The sequence below is a fragment of the Lutra lutra genome, chromosome 4 (assembly GCF_902655055.1).
Source record: "Lutra lutra chromosome 4, mLutLut1.2, whole genome shotgun sequence".
Lineage (NCBI taxonomy): Eukaryota > Metazoa > Chordata > Mammalia > Carnivora > Mustelidae > Lutra > Lutra lutra.
Genome location: NC_062281.1, coordinates 67,816,822 through 67,833,243, shown reverse-complemented (window position 1 = coordinate 67,833,243; position 16,422 = coordinate 67,816,822). Strand labels below are relative to the sequence as shown.

Sequence of the window (16,422 nt, the reverse complement as noted above, 5' to 3'; positions counted from 1 at the left end):
CATCTCCTCTCCCTCATATCAGGGAGATCATAGGATAGTTGTTTTTCTCCGAGTGACTTATTTCGCTAAGCATGATACCCTCTAGTTCCATCCACGTCGTCGCAAATGGCAAGATTTCATTTCTTTTGATGGCTGCATAGTATTCCATTGTGTATATATACCACCTCTTCTTTATCCATTCGTCTGTTGATGGACATCTAGGTTCTTTCCATAGTTTGGCTATTGTAGACATTGCTGCTATAAACATTCGGGTGCATGTGCCCCTTCGGATCACTACGTTTGTATCTTTAGGGTAAATACCCAGCAGTGCAATTGCTGGGTCATAGGGTAGTTCTATTTTCAACATTTTGAGGAACCTCCATGCTGTTTTCCAGAGTGGTTGCACCAGCTGGCATTCCCACCAACAGTGTAGGAGGGTTCCCCTTTCTCCGCATCCTCGCCAGCTTCTGTCATTTCCTGACTTGTTAATTTTAGCCATTCTGACTGGTGTGAGGTGATATCTCATGGTGGTTTTGATTTGTATTTCCCTGATGCCAAGTGATATGGAGCACTTTTTCATGTGTCTGCTGGCCATCTGGATGTCTTCTTTGCAGAAATGTCTGTTCATGTCCTCTGCCCATTTCTTGATTGGATTATTTGTTCTTTGGGTGTTGAGTTTGCTAAGTTCTTTATAGATTTTGGACACTAGCCCTTTATCTGATATGTCATTTGCAAATATCTTCTCCCATTCTGTCAGTTGTCTTTTGGTTTTGTTAACTGTTTCCTTTGCTGTGCAAAAGCTTTTGATCTTGATAAAATCCCAATAGTTCATTTTTGCTCTTGCTTCCCTTGCCTTTGGCGAAGTTCCTAGGAAGATGTTGCTGCAGCTGAGGTCGAAGAGGTTGCTGCCTGTGTTCTCCTCAAGGATTTTGATGGATTCCTTTCTCACATTGAGGTCCTTCATCCATTTTGAGTCTATTTTCGTGTGTGGTGTAAGGAAATGATCCAATTTCATTTTTCTGCATGTGGCTGTCCAATTTTCCCAACACCATTTATTGAAGAGGCTGTCTTTTTTCCATTGGACATTCTTTCCTGCTTTGTCGAAGATTAGTTGACCATAGAGTTGAGGATCTATTTCTGGGCTCTCTATTCTGTTCCATTGATCTATGTGTCTGTTTCTGTGCCAATACCATGCTGTCTTGATGATGACAGCTTTGTAATAGAGCTTGAAGTCCAGAATTGTGATGCCACCAACTTTGGCTTTCTTTTTCAATATTCCTTTGGCTATTCGAGGTCTTTTCTGGTTCCATATAAATTTTAGGATTATTTGTTCCATTTCTTTGAAAAAAATGGATGGTACTTTGATAGGAATTGCATTAAATGTGTAGATTGCTTTAGGTAGCATAGACATTTTCACAATATTTATTCTTCCAATCCAGGAGCATGGAACATTTTTCCATTTCTTTGTGTCTTCCTCAATTTCTTTCATGAGTACTTTATAGTTTTCTGTGTATAGATTCTTAGTCTCTTTGGTTAGGTTTATTCCTAGGTATCTTATAGATTTGGGTGCAATTGTAAATGGGATCGACTCCTTAATTTCTCTTTCTTCTGTCTTGTTGTTGGTGTAGAGAAATGCAACTGATTTCTGTGCATTGATTTTATATCCTGATACTTTACTGAATTCCTGTACAAGTTCTAGCAGTTTTGGAGTGGAGTCTTTTGGGTTTTCCACATAGAGTATCATATCATCTGCAAAGAGTGATAGTTTGACTTCTTCTTTGCCGATTTGGATGCCTTTAATTTCCTTTTGTTGTCTGATTGCTGAGGCTAGGACTTCTAGTACTATGTTGAATAGCAGGGGTGATAACGGACATCCCTGCCGTGTTCCTGACCTTAGCAGAAAAGCTTTCAGTTTTTCTCCATTGAGAATGATATTTGCGGTGGGTTTTTCATAGATGGCTTTGATAATATTGAGGTATGTGCCCTCTATCCCTACACTTTGAAGAGTTTTGATCAGGAAGGGATGCTGTACTTTGTCAAATGCTTTTTCAGCATCTATGGAGAGTATCATATGATTCTTGTTCTTTCATTAATGTGTTGTATCACATTGATTGATTTGCGGATGTTGAACCAACCTTGCAGCCCTGGAATAAATCCCACTTGGTCGTGGTGAATAATCCTTTTAATGTACTGTTGAATCCTATTGGCTAGTATTTTGGCGAGAATTTTTGCATCTGTGTTCATCAAGGAAATTGGTCTGTAGTTCTCTTTTTTGATGGGATCCTTGTCTGGTTTTGGGATCAAGGTGATACTGGCCTCATAAAATGAGTTTGGAAGTTTTCCTTCTATTTCTATTTTTTGGAACAGTTTCAGGAGAATAGGAATTAGTTCTTCTTTAAATGTTTGGTAGAATTCCCCCGGGAAGCCATCTGGCCCTGGGCTTTTGTTTGTTTGGAGATTTTTGATGACTGTTTCACTCTCCTTACTGGTTATGGGTCTGTTCAGGCTTTCCATTTCTTCCTGGTTCAGTTGTGGTAGTTTATATGTCTCTAGGAATGCATCCATTTCTTCCAGATTGTCAAATTTGTTGGCGTAGAGTTGCTCATAGTATGTTCTTATAATTGTCTGTATTTCTTTGGTGTTCGTTGTGATCTCTCCTCTTTCATTCATGATTTTATTTATTTGGGTCCTCTCTCTTTTCTTTTTGATAAGTCTGGCCAGGCGTTTATCAATCTTATTAATTCTTTCAAAGAACCAGCTCCTAGTTTTGTTGATTTGTTCTATTGTTTTTTTGGTTTCTATTTCATTGATTTCTGCTCTGATCTTTATGATTTCTCTTCTCCTGCTGGGTTTAGGGTTTCTTTCTTGTTCTTTCTCCAGCTCCTTTAGGTGTAGGGTTAGGTTGTGTACCTGAGACCTTTCTTGTTTCTTGAGAAAGGCTTGTACCGCTATATATTTTCCTCTCAGGACTGCCTTTGTTGTGTCCCACAGATTCTGAACCGTTGTGTTTTCATTATAATTTTTTCCATAAATTTTTTCAATTCTTCTTTAATTTCCTGGTTGACCCATTCATTCTTTAGAAGGATGCTGTTTAGAGTCCATGTATTTGGGTTCTTTCCAAATTTCCTCTTGTTATTGAGTTCTAGCTTTAGAGCATTGTGGTCTGAAAATATGCAGGGAATGATCCCAATCTTTTGATACCGGTTGAGACTTGATTTAGGACCAAGAATGTGATCTATTCTGGAGAATGTTCCATGTGCACTAGAGAAGAATGTGTATTCTGTTGCTTTGGGATGAAATGTTCTGAATATATCTGTGATGTCCATCTGGTCCAGTGTGTCATTTAAGGCCTTGATTTCTTTGTTGATCTTTTGCTTGGATGATCTGTCCATTTCAGTGAGGGGAGTGTTAAAATCCCCTACTATTATTGTATTATTGTTGATGTGTTTCTTTGATTTTGTTATTAATTGGTTTATATAGTTGGCTGCTCCCACGTTAGGAGCATAGATATTTAAAATTGTTAGATCTTCTTGTTGGACAGTTCCTTTGAATATGATATAGTGTCCTTCCTCATCTCTTATTATAGTCTTTGGCTTAAAATCTAATTGATCTGATATAAGGATTGCCACTCCTGCTTTCTTCTGATGTCCCACTTTGATGAAATCTTTTATAGATTACTTCTTTTTCAGCTATTGATTTAATTTTTTCTAATCACTTCACTGTACCAAAAATAAATTTAATAACATTGTTAAGTTTATTATACTAAATAGAAAGTGAAATCACTTTCCATAAGAAAGATCACAAAATGAAATAATCTTAATTTGAGAAGCAATATTTTAAGCACAAATTTGTATGTTGGTTACTAGTCACTTAGGTAGTAGTACTCCTAAACAGAAACAGAGGAGATGACAAATACCGGGATAGAGCCATGAGAAGCTAGAGATAGAAATGGAACTAATCTTCCTATAATCCTGGTAATGGTTAAGAAAGCAAATAATTAAGGGTTTCTAGCTCCTAATTTGATTCTCACTTTACTATTGTGCTAAAATTTTTGTTATACATCGATGCATCTAATTTATACTGGTCATATTCAGTAGCAGAGATACCTTTTAGTTTCAAAGGATAAGCTCATATTCTGAAGATGGTTTTATGCACTGAATTTAGAATTTCATTCTTTTGCACTGTTTACCTTTCCTTAGCAACCCTATTAGCACAAGCTTTCTCAAACTTTGTCATGCCTATCTATTCAGTCAGATCACCACCCTCTTACAGGAAGGATTTGGCGTCTAAAGTATGGCAGACATAAGCATTGCACTTAATTTCACTTAATGGACTGACCTAATAAATATTTTTAGTAGTAAGTAATATTGCCAATTTTATTTTTATTTTCTTTTAATTTCTAAAAAAGATTTTAATTTATAAGATTTTATTTATTTATTTGACAGAGAGAGAGATCACAAGCAGGCAGAGAGGCAGCAGAGAGAGGGGGAAGCAGGCTCCCTGCTGAGCAGAGAGCCCCATGCGGGGTTCGATCCCAGGACCCTGAGATCATGACCTGAGCCAAAGGCAGAGGCTTAACCCACTGAGCCACCCAGGCGCCCCCCCTAATTTGATTTTAAAACATCATATTAATTCTTTTGGTCTTGGCTCATAACATCACCTCTTGGGAAACCTTCTCTAAGCCACTAGCAAGTCAGGTTAGTTCCTCCTGTAGTGCGACTCCCACCACCCAGTATTCCCCCCTATATTTGCACTTGTTTAAGCAACTCTCTAATTCACTAAAAATATAACGGCAGGAAGTGTGTCTTTCTTGCCATTTTATTATTCCTTATTTGTAGCAAAGTACTTGGCACATGATAGATTTCATAGAAATGTTTTCAAGATACAAGGAGCCCATGAAATATCCTTTGAGAAATAGCACCTTGGGGGAGCCTTCCCACTAAAGCAACAGACCTGCTCAGTAAATGACAATCATTCCAGGTTCTTGAAATAAGGGAGTTGGGACTTTTATCTAACCAATGATTCTCAAATCTACCCAGATCAGTCATCTAAGAAATTCTGAAATCCTCCTTTAAATCACCTCCAAATTTGGAAGAAGATAACAAATCCAAGGAGGGAAGAACTTGGGGTAGAGGATTGGGGTTCAGGTAGGGAACTTGTGTGAAGTGAAATTAAAGCCAGGTAATACACACTGAATTCATTTCAAACCACACTGGTATATCTGAAAATAAGCTAAATTTAATAACAGATGTTTATAAAGATATATGTGACCACCAAATTTTACTCCTTTGCTAAATTACAAGCACTCGGGTTAAGAACTTAGGCTATGGAGTCATAAACATCCGGGTTTAAATTCAGCACTACCATCTATTAAGTCCAGAATTTGGGTAAATTACCAACCTGAGCCTGCTTCCTGAAAGACGAAAACAATGATGTTACCCAACCACAAAGGGTTGTTTTGAGGGTTAAACTAATTATTGCATGTTGTGTTTCACATAGGTATCTGGATATAGGGAAATGGTCACTAAATGAGTTATTATGAATGTGTTTATTGCTTGTCTTCATTACTGGGATGTAGCTCTAAAAGTTACATGGAATTTGTCTCATTTAGAACTATTTCCCCAGTTCCTAGAACAGGGGATATGTTGAATTTTGGTTTTTTTTTTTTTTTTTTTTTTTCAGGAGAGGGGTTGGGGTTGCAGGTGAAGATCTGTGATTCCTAGTATGTGACTGAATCAACATTATGCTTGAATCATCCATTCAGTGTTTGTTAAGCACTGATCAAAAGCCAAGCTTCTGTTCCATGTGGTATGACAAGTGGACCAAAGACAGGTTTAGTTCCAACTAGGAAAGAGCACAAGTTTAAAGAGCCTCTAAGTTTTTCACCTCTGTATACTGTATATAGTTTAGAAAATCAAAGACTTCAATTTTTCTGTATACATTTTTAATGATTAGAAACAATCAGCTATGCACTCATAATTGCAGTTACTGGAGTCTGAAAAAGCCAGTCAATAAAAACAAAATCCATACTGAACTGTCATAAGTAGGATGATTGTCTTATTTTATTCACTGGAGTTTTTGAGAGCTCCAAACTATATGGTATATGACCAGTGGGACCCATGTACAAGAACTTGAGTCCAAGTTTGGGCAAGTATAGCCAGCCAAAGCATAAAGCAAAGCTAGTTATGTTTAGTTTACTTGGAGCCCACACCAATGTCATTTGTCCCATCAGCACTATGCCAAGAGCAAGTGAGCCCATGATGACATGATTGGCAGAACAAGGGCGTAACTAAAGAACCAAAAGGTTATAGTAGAAACTGAGGCCTTGAAAGGCTCCATGACTTGCCTTAGGTCACAGAACAAGTTAGTCACAAAGCACAGAATATCAGTTCTCTGGATTTTCAGTATTGCATGTGGTCATAAAGCTCTTGCATAAATATGTGAACACAGAAACCATTGTTTTTAGCTCCTTAACTATCACAAATAAAGCAGGTTTTAACCTAATAAAACAAATTATTTAAATAATGTGTGCCCTATGTATGAGGATTTATCCATTTTAATGTCAACTGAACTCTATTATTTTGATATGTAAATAACAGTAACAGTAAACATTTAAGTGTTTACTGTATGTCAGGCACTGTTTTAATGATCAAATATGTGTTAACTCATTTAATCCTCACAACCACCCCAGGAGTAGATGCCTTCATCATCCTACTAGAGAAGAAACTGAAGCACAGACAGATCACACAATAAGCAGTGTGCCAAGATTCAGTTCTAGGAGTCTAGCGTCTGAGACTCTGCTCTAAGTTAAACAAGTCTATTCTAACAGAATAGATATTAAGCATACACATTAAAACTTAAAAGCAAATATAAGTCATATTGATTGCTAAGCCATGGAAGTGTTGTTACTATTTTCTGTATTTCCCTTCATCCCCTCCTTATCTCTAACCAGTATTTTTGAAAATCAGCACAAAACTAAGTTCTCTCTTTATTAGAACATGTTTTGTCTTTAAAAATTCAGTAAGCATTACATAACCCAAACGTAAAACGTCTAAAGGAATTTTGCTAATTCTTTTCTAATTGAGTCAATTTCATTTACACTGAGATCACAGTAAAGGGGAGAAATTCCTGTTCCTATATGATGTCCCACTAAAGGAAGTTTAAAAAAGATCTTTATTAGAGTTAAGAATTCCTTTATAAAACTAATCTATATTTTCATGGATTATATTGAAGTGTAATTCCAGGAAACTCAAGAATAAAAATTATTTTAAAAAGCTATTGTGGAGAAGTCGAGGGGAAAATCAGTACGTATTAACTTATAGTTTTATTAATATAAAAGAAAACTTCAAATACTGTACAGTGAGGTGTGCTGTAGAACACTATATAGTTATAATACACTATTATCAATTATTTATTCTCAAATGTAATATATACAGCAACAACAAAATCAAAGAAAATAATGGGTAACAGCCAGTGCCTTAGGGATGATGGAACATTTATACTATTTAACTGAGCAGTTAAAGCACTTGCTATGTAATTTTTCTAAATATTTACATTACCACTTATTTTTATATTTTCTAAAGAGCATTTCCCTTCAAAAAGTAGACTCTCCAGCTCTTGGCACTAACTCTTAAAGTCCAATAAACCTGAAAATATTGGTAACCTTTTCAGTCTTTTATTGCCCCACCACAGGCATAAAGGCTCAGGAAGGGACTCGTGCATTCCAAAGAAAAGTATGCAATACCTTCAAATTTTAATACTAAGTAATTGATACTCACAAGCAGGTAACATCAACTAAAACTTTTTTTTTTACTAGTTTTCCTTTTCTTTTACAAGAGAATAATCATTGTATTAATATTATACTACAAAAGCATGTAGACTCCATAATTTAAAAAATTAAATGTCAGATATACAAGTAATGGCATTTTCTCCAATAATTCACAATTTTTACAATTTCTGCTATTTTGGAACAAACGTTAAAATTTCCACGATTTAATTATCATTAAATATGAATTGAAACACTTAGCATCTCCAAGAATTATTAAGAATGGCAGAACTTAACAGTTAACTATAAATCTTACAGTAGTAGTTCCTCTTTGTTACTTTATTTCAGTAAGCATTCTACTATGGTATGTTTTCAAGTGAGTAGTTCTGACTTGAAAATTAATTTCTTATATTAATTATGAAGAGCTTTGAGGATGTACAATTTTGTTAAATTATATAGGATAACCTTGAACTGCAGGATATAGCTACCCAACTTATATGGAGTATGTATCTCACTACTGCTGTGATAAAAGGTCATTTAAAATTCATACTGAGTGGAGTTTAATTCAATTTTGCAAAGGCTTTTATGAAAATCCTAATATGGAGACCTTGGTTTGGGAACCATGAAACTCTCAAAATCTACTCTGCAGTATTTTAAGTGTGGGCCAACTGAAATTCCTATAGAAAAATGAGGACAAAACTGTATTGATATTCTAAAACAAACATAGTATGATACTGTCATTATATTGACCAAAGCATAATTAATGACAGAAGTTGTGAGTTTACTTCATACCTAAACACTAGTTATTCGGGAGTCCTAAATATTTAAAGAAATGTTCACTAGCAGCCAGTATTAGTAGGCAACTACATAAAATAATACTGTTATAAATTTTGCATTTAGTTGCTAACATATGATGTCAGTACAATTCTCAAAAACCTGTCATTAGTAATATATGAGTTGCTAGCAAGTGATCTTCCCTGAGGTAAGAGACCATATGCAAAAGTCTGCTCATTTCAAACCAAATTAGATACTTAAAAATAATGGCAATAAGGACCTGCGGCTGGGATTCACAGATGCATTTCAGATTGGTATCTTAATTGCAAGCAGTAGGCTTGATTGTAAAAATCAAACTAAAAATCATCAGAAGATATAAAGCAAATTTCACAGTCAATAGCATTTGCTAAATTTCTCAGTCTTTATCCTAACATTTTCCAATAAGATACTTGAAACATAGTGAAAGGGGAAAAAATAGGTCTTGGGGTTGCTCTTTAACTAGTTCCTGAGTAACCATTCCCTTGGCGTTCATTAAATTCTAGCTCATAATATTTGGCAGTGTCTTGTGTTCTTCAATTTCAACCAGTTTCTCATTACTAATATTCTAGACATACACCACCTTCAAACTCTACCTGGACTTTGGGTCATCAATTCAAACTTGGTATGATTACCTACAAAGTGGATTACTGAAGAAAAAAATTTACAATTTTACTTCAAGTTTCAGTGAAACATCACAAACAGAATTATAAGATTGAGCTATATGTTACATCTAAGGCTAAAAAAAAATATTTTAACTGATTTATGATCTCTAGCTTGAACTCAAAGCTGTGGTGCTCACAAATGGCAGTACTAAAAAATTAGAATTCTACAGTCATCTATTTGATTATGATAACCATATGGAACAACAAAAGGATGAAAATTAAGAACTTAAATTGTTTCTAAAACTTCTTTGTGAAGATGATACCTGGCTCACTTCTCAAAAACTACTAATTACCCCAACCAAATTTCAGCAGATTTAAAATAATTTCAAGATATCTGACCATTCTCAAAATCAAGCCTTTTATTCTTTATCAAGGGAGAACCCAAACTATTATAATATTCACACCTAACCAGCTTCTAAATAGCATTGCTGTGGCAAGAGAAATAGTGTTATCAGAGATTTAAGCCCTTCTCCTAATGTTCACAGGTGCACTCTAATTTGACTAAATGCAAGTATTAATATAATAGGAAGATAAAATTTCCGATATTTTTCTATATGCTATGAGTATAGTTGTCTGTTATTAACGAAACATGCCAAGCCACAGGTGAAGAAAATATTTGTTAAAGGAAAGGTGATTATATCATTTATCTGAAAGCAGCACATTTGCTTGTTAAACAGTTTTCCTGTATTTAAATTAATAAGAAAAGTCAGTTTCAGTGGCTGAAAAAGCCAAAAATAATTATAGTGGTTAGTGGTATTTGTAATTTTTAGTTTATTACACAGAAGCCACCTATACTAACTAAATGGGAACTATTATTTGGTAGCTGCAGTTCCTTATGCAAAACGCACAATATAAAAGTCCTAAATTTTCCTGCTCTTTAGATATTAAGATAATTGAAAGTAAATTTAGAAGAATTGAGATAAAATATGGTTTAAAATGGGATGTGATAAAACTAACCTAAATATCTATCTTGCTCAGATATCACCTGCAGAGTGTCTAGATTCTCCATTCTTTCCTTACTCAAATGTAGTACTTCATTTAGTAAGTGGATTAAGTCAGAGATACTTTCTTAGAAAGAAATCCAAAACCTCCCTCTTTTGGAAACATAAGTCAAAATACTGTGTAATATTCATTTTGAATCAATAGACTGAAATTTTGAAACCTGATAATATACTTTCTTATGTACATTTTTTTAGACTGCAAACACAGTTCTGCATCTGTTACATGTGCAAACAGAGACAGCCAGGCTTTAAATGCTCTAGATAAGAGATTGTATTAACATACATTTTGTCTTTCATCCATTCAAATTCAACTTAATTTCAGTGAACAAAGGAAAAAAATGGATTGAAATGTACACTTCAGAATACAGATTTGCAGAACAGGATAAATAGTGCAATACCAATCTCAGGTTAACATTCTTTGTCTTTAAGATAATAAGCATGAAAGCTGCTTTTTGAGGAAACTGGCACTAAAGTTTTGATGAATACACTATTTAAGCAAATGCCCAGTTGATCAGGGTCTGATGCAGTAAAATTTGCATCCAAATCCAAGTGAAGCCAACAGATAAAGAAAATCTTATGGATGCTAAGGAAAAAAGGAAATGTTTTTGGTTCAAAGGGGCTCAAAGACACTTAGCATGTACAAGCTTAAATACCATTGATCAAAATTGTAGAACAATGTAACTCATTCATAAAGATAAATTCTTATATATAAATTCTCTGTGAATCTGACAGACTCTGAAAATTAAAGATTAACTACTGCTACCATTATTTTTATATTTTCTACCACACTTTGCAATCAACTTTTCTGCAAGATTAAAGAAAAAAAAAATTCAGTGGTACTTGACCAGGCCAGGATTAAAAAAATAATGGTAACATATTATCAACAACAGAGCACAAAATTGGCTGTGTTGGCTCAGACAGCAACATTACTGAATCACATTGACTTTATCATTTTAGAATAGATATTTTCCCCCTAGCCTTGCTCAAATCAGCAAAATGTTTTATCATTACACTCTATTCTCTAGATATTTTCACCAAGAATACGTATCTCTATGAATGTGTTTATGTTCACGGAAACATCAGGATCCCAGTATCTAATAAATCCGTCTATGAATTTTAAGATATAATTTAGTTCTGATAACCTTCAAATTTACATAAGTCTTTTGACACTCTAATATGTGGAATGGTTACCTTGATGATATCAATGTTAGCAAAATCTCATTTCCCCGCCAGTTCTAGCCTTTTCAGAAAACCAAACATTAGCAAGAAAATTTTCATGTTTGAAACATTAAGACTTTCATGGAATTAAAATTACAAAAAACTTCCAATGAACCACATATATGGAAGAAACTCATCTCAGCAGATCTAATAACTAATTTATAGGAATTCAGAGCCAGCCTGGGCAGCAGTATATTAAAAGCTATTGCCAGTCACACACTTGCTGTCATGCACTGAATAACAAGATAGAATCTTTGAATTATATACGTACAAGATTTTTATGACTAATCAAGTTATGTGGCCCAGCCAACAAATGTTACATATTCACAATAAACATTCTGCCTTTATTAGCCTCTAATTAAATCAAGAGTGATCCATTGGCTCAGCTGTGTTTGTCATCTCAGCATCTTGACTATCCATCTCTTCAGGCTCCTCCACTGAATTTCCCTTTTGTGCTTTTGACCTTGTGGCAAATGCTGCTCCCAGGGCCTCTGTCACACAGCTATCAGTTGTTTCTGTACTCAAATTTTCAGTGCCACCAGTTAAAGAAAAAGATTCAGGTAGGCCAGTCTGAAGACTCCCAGACTTCACAGAAGAACTCACAACTTCTACTTTCCTTTGAGGAAGATCAGATGGTGACTGCTCTGTACTTTGATCCCGCAAATGCTTGTCCATCGAAGCCTGGATAGAAGAAACCATTTCCTGCAATTTTTTTCGCTGGGCCTCAACCAAATCAGGATCAAGCTGCCTGCTGTCTCTCATTGTAACTACTCCAGGAGCTATTCGAATAAGCTCACTGTTACTAGGAGCAGCTGTGAATACAGAAGGCTCTATTTTAATGGAACTATTACTAAAGTCTGTCCCTGTGTTATGCTTCCTTACAACTGGGGATTCCCTAGCTCTTGAATCAAGGTGTGGGTTACTAGATGCAGTTCCTAAAGAATGCCCTTTTCCCTGAAAGGCAGTTACATTATGAAGCTGCTCAGATTTCTTTTTTACTACTCCACCACTACCTAGTTTTAACAGCCCATGTGAGGGACTTGATTCTCTACTTCTTGTAGTAGCCTCTGCTCGAACCTGACTTACAGCCTCTTTAACTAAATCTTCAACATCAGGACCGATGGGGAAATGTCCTGCAGCATCCACACACAATTCCAGTCTATCTTCAGTAGCATTATAGACAAAGGTTTTGCCAGGCAGATGTGGAAAAGTACAATGCTTGCCATCAGCCATACCTAAAGAAGGGAAAAAAACATATTTAATATATTAAAATCTTACTTAAGTGTAGTAACGAAAATTGTAGTTGAAGTAGTGAATTTTCAACAATATCCAGATCACAGTTTTGAAAACAAAACTAATTAAAAAATAATATTAATAGAATTTACTACTATTAAAAATATCATGACAGCGCTCGCTTCGGCAGCACATATACTAAAATATCATGACAGACCTTACTGTAGTTCCCCAGGAGAAATTTTTTTGTTTTATATCATTAACCTATTACAAAGTTAGGAACAGGGCTTGAAACAAACAGCTAAGCTATGAGAAAACACTAGCAACGGTATTAGTAAAACAACTGCTTGCATTAAAACAATGAGAAAATATACTTTCATTTACTAATTAAAATTTAAACTTTGCAAAAATACCTATAAGGGCAAAATTTGCACAAAAATGCTGCAGTATGAATTAAAATTAAAAATCCTAAGTAGCTCTACTGAATTACAGAATACCAGAATAAAAGTGGTTTTCTCAGTGTACCTTAGGTATGTATATTTCACAAATATAAAAGACAATGAACTTTCAAAATGAGATACCCCATAGTTAAAGAAGTAATTATGTGGGCATATTTAGGAAAGCTAACATTAATGCACTGTGCCTTTGGTATAACTCTAAGCAATGACACTTGGTCACAATATAAGAAAATTTTTTTTCTTAAAAAAAAAAAGGTGTATTTCACGTTACTCCTCTTATTCCTCTCTGGTAAGTCACAACCACCAAAATAAGCCTGAAGTACAGATGCTCCTCAAATGGACTGGGCAATTTAATTTACTTCTCATAGTCAACTAATGTAGGAACAGAAGAACTTGAAAGCAGGCTTCTATTTTCTAGTTGAGGAACTTGATCTCACTCTCTGGTATTCCAAAATTTTATACTTTTTCCAGCTCAGGTATAAGAAAATTGTGTGTGTTTTAAACTATCCAATATCCTTACATTTTAAATTTGTTTCTCAAAGTATATTACAAGTATGCAAAAATGGGGGTTTTCAAATTTCATAAAGCCAAAGATTTTCTATGTTAACAACAAAAGAAAGATACAGTAGAGAACTCTTATTTTTTTAAGTAAGCTCCATGCCCAGCATAGAACCCACAAAGTAAAGAACTCTTAATAATATATGGTGCAAATGGTTATGTTTATGGCAAAATATAAAGGCAAAAGCAAACTACTTAAAAATGAATGAAATTGTTAGTGCTACACAAATACAGAGGTGGAGAATGAGTGAACTCTAGAATGCTTAGTGGGCATTTAGGTAGTCTCCAGCTTTGTAGGTTTTTTTTTTTTTTTTAAGATTTTTATTTATTTATTTGACACAGAGAGAGATATCACAAGTAGGTGGAGCGGCACGCAGAGAGAGAGGGAAGCAGGCTCCCTACAGAGCAGAGAGCCCAATGCAGGGCTCAATCACAGGACATCTTGACCGAAGCTGAAGGCAGAGGTTTAACCCTCTGAACCACCCAGGTACCCCTGACTTTGTAGTTTATTAGGAATAGTTCTTCCTCCTCTGAAAAAAGCTACAGAGTGGTTCTAATGTATCACTGTGAATATTCTAAATAACCAGAGAAAAGAACTAAACTGCAAATGAAATACACAGTAATTTTAAATAAACATTCATTTCAGTGGTAAGTATCCATTAATAAAAATCCAACTAGAATTTCCTCTTGGAACGTTTCTGGCATAGGTAAGTGACAAAAAGAGACAGACAAAATTTAAAATTAGAGATGTGGTCTCAATGGTTCCTTTCAGGCCACAACCTTGGAATCGGCTTATTACCAATCCCCTACCTCAGAGATCTGTAAATAGCCCATGTGAGGGACTTGATTCTCTACTTCTTGTAGTAGCCTCTGCTTGAACCTGACTTACAGCCTCTTTAACTATTAATCTTCAACACCAGGACCGATGGGGAAATGTCCTGCAGTAACCACACACAATTCTAGTCTATCTTCAGAAGCATTATAGACAAAGGTTTTGCCAGGCAGATGCGGAAAAGTAAAACTTGGTTCAAGAAACAAAGGGAGCAAAGAAGAGAATTTTGAATGATTAAGTCCAGAGATGACCCTAAGTAAAACTTTCAAACATTCACTTCAACAGATGACACTTATTGAGTCTCACTGTGTGTCAGGAACTAAAATAGACCCTGAAGATTCAAATAAAATGTAATTCTTAGGAGACAGGTACAAACAGATCATTATAATACAATCAGGTAAGTATAATGATAGGTATACTCAGTTCACTGATTATTTGATATTAAATGAGAAAACATGCAAAGCATAACACAGACTGCTTAATATAAATCAGGCAGTCAATAGTTTTAGTTCCTCTATTAGATCAAAAAGTTTTGTAATTGTTTCCAGACTGCTATTGTGATGCTTTCCCTTGGTCATTCCTGGAAAGAATCATAGTCCCACATATCAGAGTATTATTCACAATGAAACACTGGAAACAGTCAAAGTAAGCTTTCAACAAGAAGAGAATGGCTAAGAAAATTATGGTCTATCCACCTGATGGAAGTAATATGTAGCTATTAGGAACTGATATAAATAAGAAACCTATGATGCCTCATATATATAGTAAAATGCACATGAGTAGCAGGAAACAAATCTAAGTACTGTAATTACAATCAGGCCTAAACATGTATGTATGAGACAAATACTTAAAAATCATAGGTGATGTTACCGATTTCTATAGTTTCTAAACCTTTTACATTATTAAAAATATTCTGAATATGTATTAAATACTTTATGCAAATACTTTATGGGCTGTACTCCCTTTAAGCATAATCATTTACGTTTTATGTAACTTATGTAGTCTTGAATTTTAAGAATCGTGGTTATTAAAATTCCTATATCTCATATCAACAGTTCCATCACACATTTACACACAAAAAATATATACTAATATTTAGAGCTACATTCTTCCTTATATCAAAAACAAAAACAAAAACACACCCAGAAATGCATCAGGAGAACAATGGATGAATAATATTAAAAATGATAAAACAGAATACTATGCAGTGATGAAAATGAATGACAGTTGAACCCATCAACATGAATAAATCTGAAAACCTGTTGCATAAAAGAAGCAAATCACAGAGAATATATATAGCATAATTTTCAATTTCCATTTTCATAAAGTTCAAACACAAGCAAAACTCAACATTATAAAGATAGCTATACAAGTTTTAACTAAATTTGTCATCTACATCTGCATTTATCTCTACATAAAGACCTGCAAAGAAACTTACATTTTAAGCAAAAGAACTTTAAAATATCTTTCCAAATATAAAGAATAAGAATATTAATAGTCTAGTTAGATTGGGAAATATTTCTCTTCTAATGTAGATATAACCATATGTTTGTTAGGGTGGATTTGTAAAAAAAGAAGTATGTTCCAATTATTGGAGGACATGGGTATATGTGTTTTGGGTGATATACTTTGATTCTTTGACCACAGGATAATAATAATGATTTGCCACATGAATCTGTCCTAAACAAAAGAGGTAAGGGGCACCTGGCTGGCTAAGTCAGAGGACATGGGACTCTTGACCTTAGGATCAAGCGTAGGAGCCCTACATCAGGTGTAGAGATTACTTGAAGAAATGAAATTTAAAAAAAGATAAAACCCTGCTACAAACATTAGAAAAGACTGTATTTTGAAAAGTAAAATAACAATGACCCATTTCAAGTGGTTGTTATAGTCAAAAGAATTT

At 34.7% G+C, this 16,422-nt stretch overlaps 1 protein-coding gene across 1 annotated transcript in view; it reads right to left on the bottom strand.

The window, feature by feature from the left end:
• Positions 1 to 6,955: 6,955 nt before the first annotated feature.
• Positions 6,956 to 16,422, bottom strand: part of VCPIP1 (valosin containing protein interacting protein 1) — a 31,243-nt gene continuing 21,776 nt past the window's right edge. The window contains exon 3 of the mRNA XM_047723585.1: positions 6,956 to 12,673. Within this exon, the coding sequence (XP_047579541.1) occupies positions 11,802 to 12,673 (872 nt within the window). The 3' untranslated portion in view covers positions 6,956 to 11,801. The remainder of the gene's footprint in view (positions 12,674 to 16,422) is intronic.